Source organism: Oncorhynchus keta, chromosome 11 (genome assembly GCF_023373465.1).
Source record: "Oncorhynchus keta strain PuntledgeMale-10-30-2019 chromosome 11, Oket_V2, whole genome shotgun sequence".
NCBI classification, from domain to species: domain Eukaryota; kingdom Metazoa; phylum Chordata; class Actinopteri; order Salmoniformes; family Salmonidae; genus Oncorhynchus; species Oncorhynchus keta.
Genome location: NC_068431.1, coordinates 11,196,713 through 11,204,212, shown reverse-complemented (window position 1 = coordinate 11,204,212; position 7,500 = coordinate 11,196,713). Strand labels below are relative to the sequence as shown.

At 52.8% G+C, this 7,500-nt stretch overlaps 1 protein-coding gene across 12 annotated transcripts in view; it reads right to left on the bottom strand.

The window, feature by feature from the left end:
- LOC118390676 (transcription factor COE1-A-like) overlaps positions 1-7,500 on the bottom strand; it is a 362,338-nt gene that overhangs the window by 49,267 nt on the left and 305,571 nt on the right. For all 12 annotated transcript variants that reach the window (XM_052529445.1, XM_052529447.1, XM_052529446.1 and 9 more), the window contains one exon: positions 3,217-3,305. In XM_052529445.1, coding sequence (XP_052385405.1) covers positions 3,217-3,305 — 89 coding nt within the window. The remainder of the gene's footprint in view (positions 1-3,216; positions 3,306-7,500) is intronic.

Here is a 7,500-nt window from a genome sequence, read left to right as displayed (position 1 = left end):
TCATCGAGATGTGGCTACTAAACTCCAGATCTGACAGTACTGTAAACGCTTGCTACTGGCCTGGACCAAGAGAATGCTGACCATTGTAAAGTACCCTTTGAGTCTCCGGCTATGCCTGCGGGGTGTACTGTAGAGCAGAGCTAGAGAGCAGACAGACCCAACTGGCATTGTCACCATCACTACCTACAGAGGTTTATCAGGTCTGTCCTCCCCAGAACAGCTGTAGCCAGGCTGGGTGGTAGGGGGTGGTAGAGGGAGTGGTGGGCTGGTCAGTACCAACACAGATAACCACATCAGTGGAGGGGGGGGGGGGCTGCTGCCTGATGACATCATCAGATCATCACTTCCTGCTCGAAGCCACCTCTCACCACTATGAACGTTATGAGATGTTGGAGAATGAGTGAGTGAGTGAGTGAGTGAGTGAGTGAGTGAGTGAGTGAGTGAGTGAGTGAGTGAGTGAGTGAGTGAGTGAGTGAGTGAGTGGGTGAGTGAGTGAGTGAGTGAGTGAGTGAGTGAGTGAGTGAGTGAGTGAGTGAGTGAGTGAGTGAGTGAGTGAGTGAGTGAGTGGAGGGGGTAATGTTATGGAGCGATGGCTACAATAGCTGCCTGGTTGCATATTACACGGCTGATGCTGCTGTAAATACTAATGTTAACTAATGAAGTGAGGCATGTGTACACCCAACTAAAGGCATCCACTTCCCCTCCCTCAGTCTTCTCTGATAGGTCACGTGTCCTACAGTACCCTATCCTCCACTTCCCCTCCCTCAGTCTTCTCTGATAGGTCACATGTCCTACAGTACCGTATCCTCCACTTCCCCTCCCTCAGTCTTCTCTGATAGGTCACATGTCCTACAGTACCCTATCCTCCACTTCCCCTCCCTCAGTCTTCTCTGATAGGTCACATTTCCTACAGTACCCTATCCTCCACTTCCCCTCCCTCAGTCTTCTCTGATAGGTCACATGTCCTACAGTACCCTATCCTCCACTTCCCCTCCCTCAGTCTTCTCTGATAGGTCACATGTCCTACAGTACCCTATCCTCCACTTCCCCTCCCTCAGTCTTCTCTGATAGGTCACATGTCCTACAGTACCCCATCCTCCACTTCCCCTCCCTCAGTCTTCTCTGATAGGTCACATGTCCTACAGCACCCTATCCTTACTTTCACCTCCGTCATGACTGGAGATCCTCTAGTTACTAATGTCATGAGAGCAGTCGATTCCCTCACCAGAGTCAAGGTTGGTTTCAGTCGTTTCCATCACCAGAGTCAAGGTTGGTTTCAGTCGTTTCCATCACCAGAGTCAAGGTTGGTTTTAGTCGTTTCAATCACCAGAGTCAAGGTTGGTTTTAGTCGTTTCAATCACCAGAGTCAAGGTTGGTTTTAGTCGTTTCAATCACCAGAGTCAAGGTTAGTATCAGTAGTTTCCATCACCAGAGTCCAGGTGAGATAAAAGACAGCCTACTATAGGTCCATACAGTATATGTGTGTTTGTGTGTGCTGACGGTCATTGCCTGTATTTCTCTCCTAAGGACCAGGCAGAGCAGAGTCAGGAGCAGCTGGGTCAGGGAGGGTAGGATGGGAACAGTCAGGAGCAGCTGGGTCAGGGAGGGTAGGATGGGAACAGCCAGGAGTAGCTGGGTCAGGGAGGGTAGGATGGGAACAGCCAGGAGTAGCTGGGTCAGGGAGGGTAGGATGGGAACAGCCAGGAGTAGCTGGGTCAGGGAGGGTAGGATGGGAACAGCCAGGAGTAGCTGGGTCAGGGAGGGTAGGATGGGAACAGCCAGGAGTAGCTGGGTCAGGGAGGGTAGGATGGGAACAGCCAGGAGTAGCTGGGTCAGGGAGGGTAGGATGGGAACAGCCAGGAGTAGCTGGGTCAGGGAGGGTAGGATGGGAACAGCCAGGAGTAGCTGGGTCAGGGAGGGTAGGGTGGAAACAGGAGGGGTGCTGGGAAAGGCTAGCAGAGGGGTGCTGGGAAAGGCTAGCTAAGGTTCAGCTGGGTCATAGGGTCGTGACCCAACATGGTTACAGAATGCTAAGGTTCAGCTGGATCATAGTGTCATGACCCACTAAGGCTGCAGAACGCTAAGGTTCAGCTGGAAGCGCAGGGTCGTGACCCAACACGTCTACAGAACGCTAAGGTTCAGCTGGATCTGCAGGGTCATGACCCAACACGTCTACAGAACGCTAAGGTTCAGCTGGATCTGCAGGGTCATGACCCAACACGGCTACAGAACGCTAAGGTTCAGCTGGATCTGCAGGGTCATGACCCAACACGGCTACAGAACGCTAAGGTTCAGGTGAATATGTAGGAGTGACCCGACAAGGCTACAGTACGATAAGGTTCAGCTGAATATGTAGGAGTGACCCGACACGGCTACAGTACGATAAGGTTCAGCTGAATATGTAGGAGTGACCCGACAAGGCTACAGTACGATAAGGTTCAGCTGAATATGTAGGAGTGACCCGACACGGCTACAGTACGATAAGGTTCAGCTGAATATGTAGGAGTGACCCGACACGGCTACAGTACGATAAGGTTCAGCTGAATATGTAGGAGTGACCCGACACGGCTACAGTACGATAAGGTTCAGCTGAATATGTAGGAGTGACCCTCCCCTGTTGAAGGAGCTTACAAGTAAGCATTTCACTGCACCATTATATACCTGCTTTAAACTGTGTACGTAACAAATAACCTTTGATTGGATTTTGATTTGGAGAGGATAAACTGACACATCTAAAGAGAAATGATCCGTTGGTCGTAATGGTTTAGACGTGTAGACTCTGATTGGACAGTTAGGGTACAGGCTGTGGACTAAATGGACAGTTGAAAAACAGGAAGTGTGACTGATAGACTCTGATTGGACAGTTAGGGTACAGGCTGTGGACTAAATGGACAGTTGAAAAACAGGAAGTGTGACTGATAGACTCTGATTGGACAGTTAGGGTACAGGCTGTGGACTAAATGGTCAGTTGAAAAACAGGAAGTGTGACTGATAGACTCTGATTGGACAGTTAGGGTACAGGCTGTGGACTAAATGGTCAGTTGAAAAACAGGAAGTGTGACTGATAGACTCTGATTGGACAGTTAGTGTACAAGGCTGTGGACTGATTGGTCATTTGAAGAACAGGAAGTGTGACTGATAGACTCTGATTGGACAGTTAGTGTACAAGGCTGTGGACTGATTGGTCATTTGAAGAACAGGAAGTGTGACTGGTACCTTTGGAAGGCGTTCTGGATCTCCAGGGTGCCGGGGGATGACCTTCTGCAGTCGTTGGAAACCGTAGTCGATGGTGGGTTCATTCAGAGCTGAGGACACACGCACAATACTGAACGATTAGAGCACTGTAAAATAATCTCATAACAATGAATGTTTTCGTCATACGTTCAGAATATAATCTGGAATTGAGTTCACTCTTCGTACAGTATTCATCTTGTTTTATTAATTTTACCAGCTAATTTCTGAAGTTGTGTTCCACAGGAAGTACAATATCTATCAAGAGTAGTACATCAAAGAATACATCAAAGAACCAGACTGGTACCAAGGCCCTTTCCAGCCTGTGATTGCTATAAAGGGGCAAAATGTAATTGCTACACCCATTTTTTAAAACTTGTTAATTAATTATATATACCCATTGATTCTTCAAGAATATAACTTAGGAATGCCTTATGATCGTAGCTAATGGAAGTCAATGTAAAGAAGAGTGGAGGGGATTTACATATATGATTGTAGCTAATGGAAGTCAATGTAAAGAAGAGTGGAGGGGATTTACATATATGATTGTAGCTAATGCAAGTCAATGTAAAGAAGAGTGGAGGGGATTTACATATATGATTGTAGCTAATGCAAGTCAATGTAAAGAAGAGTGGAGGGGATTTACATATATGATCGTAGCTAATGGAAGTCAATGTAAAGAAGAGTGGAGGGGATTTACATATATGATCGTAGCTAATGGAAGCCAATGTGAAGCACAGTGGAAGAGATTTAAATATTCTATCGTGGCTAATGGAAGTCATTTCACATTCCCATGAAGCTAGACTGCCCTTATTTATGAAAGTGAGTGTAAAAAGCACGTATGGTAATCTGGAGATTTTAAAGGACATTTACTTTTTACGTTTAGCATTGAAATTGCAGGTTAAAACCCATTATCCTGTCAGAAGAGAGAGAGACCTGTAAAAGCATGTCAGTCAGAGAGGGGAGGTGACAAGCGTATTTACATGCCTGGTGACAGCCAGCCAGGCAGGCAACTAGTGACAGAAGAGCCAGAATGGTGGAGAGGAGGCAGGGGGAGAGAAGATGGCCGCCCAGCCCCAGATCATTGTTCTGAAGAGTTCTTATCTTTCACCCAAATGTAGCCTTTAAGAGCTCGGAGAGACTCAACAACAGCACAGACAGAGAAACGGGGTTGGTTCCTCTTCTGAGAGGCCCAAGGATGTGCTCATCAAAGAGAAAGAGATGGAAAGTATTGAAGAAATGTTGCAAAACATCTTGCCATGGACAGGTGTAGTTTAGGTACACCATAGAGGTGAATGACAAGGTTCGACTATTCCTTTTGATAGAATAATCACACTTCTGAAGCAGAACAGTTTGCACAATAACACGGACACAAATGCTTTCTTGTTCTGAAAAGGATCAGATCATGTCTGTGGCAAAGAGTTTTTTCACCACAGGGCTGAAAGGTGAGATATTCCAGCAGGAATCTGCACAGCCAAATGCCACAGAACACCAGCCATCCCTGTTCCTGGGCGTTTCTCTTCCTGTTGTCATAACCTCATGGGTCTTTGTCAAGACGCCTGCAGCATTTTGACATGGGAACAATGACCCTTTCTTCTGCAGGGTTGGGGGAGAGAGAGGGGTCTGGGGAGAGAGAGGGGTCTGGGGAGAGAGAGTAGTCTAGGGAGAGAGAGGGGTCTGGGGAGAGAGAGGGGTCTGGGGAGAGAGAGGTTTGGGGAGAGAGAGGGGTCTGGGGAGAGAGAGGGGTCTGGGGAGAGAGAGGGTTGGGGGAGAGAGAGGGGTCTGGGGGGAGAGGGGTCTGGGGAGAGAGGGGGTCTGGGGAGAGAGAGGTCTGGGGAGAGAGAGGGGTCTGGGGAGAGAGAGGTCTGGGGAGAGAGAGGGGTCTGGGGAGAGAGAGGTCTGGGGGAGAGAGAGGGGTCTGGGGAGAGAGGGGTCTGGGAGAGAGAGGGTCTGGGGGAGAGAGGTCTGGGGAGAGAGAGGGTCTGGGGAGAGAGAGAGGTCTGGGGAGAGAGAGGGGTCTGGGGAGAGAGAGGTCTGGGGGAGAGGGTTCTGGGAGAGAGAGGTCTGGGGAGAGGGGTCTGGAGAGGTCTGGGGAGAGAGAGGGGTCTGGGGAGAGAGGGGTCTGGGGAAAGAGAGTAGTCTGGGGAGAGAGAGGGTCTGGGAGAGAGGGGTCTGGGGAGAGAGAGGGGTCTGGGGAGAGAGGGGTTTGGGGAGAGAGAGGGGTCTGGGGAGAGAGGGGTCTGGGGAGAGAGGGTCTGGGGGGAGAGGTCTGGGGAGAGGGGTCTGGGGAGAGAGGGGGTCTGGGAGGAGAGAGGGGGTCTGGGGAGAGAGAGGTCTGGGGAGAGAGAGGGGTCTGGGGAGAGAGGGGTCTGGGGAGAGAGAGGTCTGGGGGAGTCTGGGGGAGAGGGGTCTGGGGGAGAGAGAGGTCTGGGGAGAGAGAGGGGTCTGGGGGAGAGAGGGGTCTGGGGAGAAAGGGGTCTGGAGAGAGAGAGGGGTCTGGGGAGAGAGGGGTCTGGGGAGAGAGGGGTCTGGGGAGAGAGGGTCTGGGGAGAGAGAGGTCTGGGGAGAGAGAGGTCTGGGGAGAGAGAGGGGTCTGGGGAGAGAGAGGTCTGGGAAGCGAGAGGTCTGGGGAGAGAGAGGTCTGGGGGGAGAGGGGTCTGGGGAGAGAGAGGGGTCTGGGGGAGGGGTCTGGGGAGGGGTCTGGGGAGAGAGAGGTCTGGGGAGAGAGGGGTCTGGGGAGAGAGGGGTCTGGGGAGAGAGGGGTCTGGGGAGAGAGAGGGGTCTGGGGAGAGAGAGGGGTCTGGGGAGAGAGGGGTCTGGGGAGAGAGAGGGGTCTGGGGGAGAGGGGTCTGGGGAGAGAGAGGGTCTGGGGAGAGAGAGGTCTGGGGGAGAGAGAGGGGTCTGGGGAGAGAGAGGTCTGGGAGCGAGAGGGCTGGGGAGAGAGAGGTCTGGGGGGAGAGAGAGGGGTCTGGGGAGAGAGAGGTCTGGGGGAGAGAGAGGGGTCTGGGGAGAGAGAGGGGTCTGGGGAGAGAGAGGGGTCTGGGATGAGAGGGGTCTGGGGAGAGAGGGTCTGGGGAGAGAGAGGTCTGGGGGAGAGAGAGGGTCTGGGGAGAGAGAGATCTGGGGAGAGAGAGGGGTCTGGGGAGAGAGAGGTCTGGGGAGAGAGAGGGGTCTGGGGAGAGAGAGGGGTCTGGGGAGAGAGAGGTCTGGCGAGAGAGAGGTCTGGGGAGAGAGAGGGGTCTGGGGAGAGAGGGGTCTGGGGAGAGAGAGGGGTCTGGGGAGAGAAGGGTCTGGGGAGAGAGGGGTCTGGGGAGAGAGAGGGTCTGGAGAGAGAGGGGTCTGAGGAGATAGAGGTCTGGGGAGAGAGAGGGGTCTGGGGAGAGAGAGGTCTGGGGAGAGAGAGGGGTCTGGGGAGAGAGAGGGTTCTGGGGAGAGAGAGGGGTCTGGGGAGAGAGAGGTCTGGGGAGAGAGAGGGGTCTGGGGAGAGAGAGAGGTCTGGGGAGAGAGGGGTCTGGGGAGAGAGAGGTCTGGGGAGAGAGGGGGTCTGGGGGAGAGGGGTCTGGGGAGAGAGATGTCTGGGGAGAGAGAGGGGTCTGGGGAGAGAGAGGGGTCGGGGGAGAGAGAGGGGTCTGGGGAGAGAGGGGTCTGGGGAGAGGGGTCTGGGGAGAGAGATGTCGGGGGGAGAGAGAGAGGTCTGGGGAGAGAGGGCTCTGGGGAGAGAGAGGGGTCTGGGGAGAGAGAGGGGTCTGGGGAGAGAGAGGGGTCTGGGAGGAGAGAGGGGTCTGGAGAGAGAGAGGGGTCTGGGGAGAGAGGGGTCTGGGGAGAAGAGGTCTGGGGAGAGAGGGGTCTGGGGGAGAGAGAGGTCTGGGGAGAGAGAGGGGTCTGGGAGAGAGGCGTCTGGGCAGAGATGGGTCTAGGAAGAGAGGGGTCTGGCTGAGTGTGTGTGTGTTGTGATGTCCGGGTTCTCTGTTGGAGAGCTAGAATCTACATATACAAACACACACTACCTCTGTGACTCACTACATTCACAGATTAAATATATATTCACACACAGATGGAGAGAATGGAGCGAGGGGAAAAGAGGAAGAGAGAAAGAGTGGTTGACACGGTGACGGTATAGATAGTGGAGATATTAGGTGTGTGTGTGTGTGTGTGTGTGTGTGTGTGTGTGTGTGTGTGTGTGTGTGTGTGTGTGTGTGTGTGTGTGTGTGTGTGTGTGTGTGTGTGTGTGTGTGTGTGTGTGTGTGTGTGTGTGTGTGTGTGATGTTA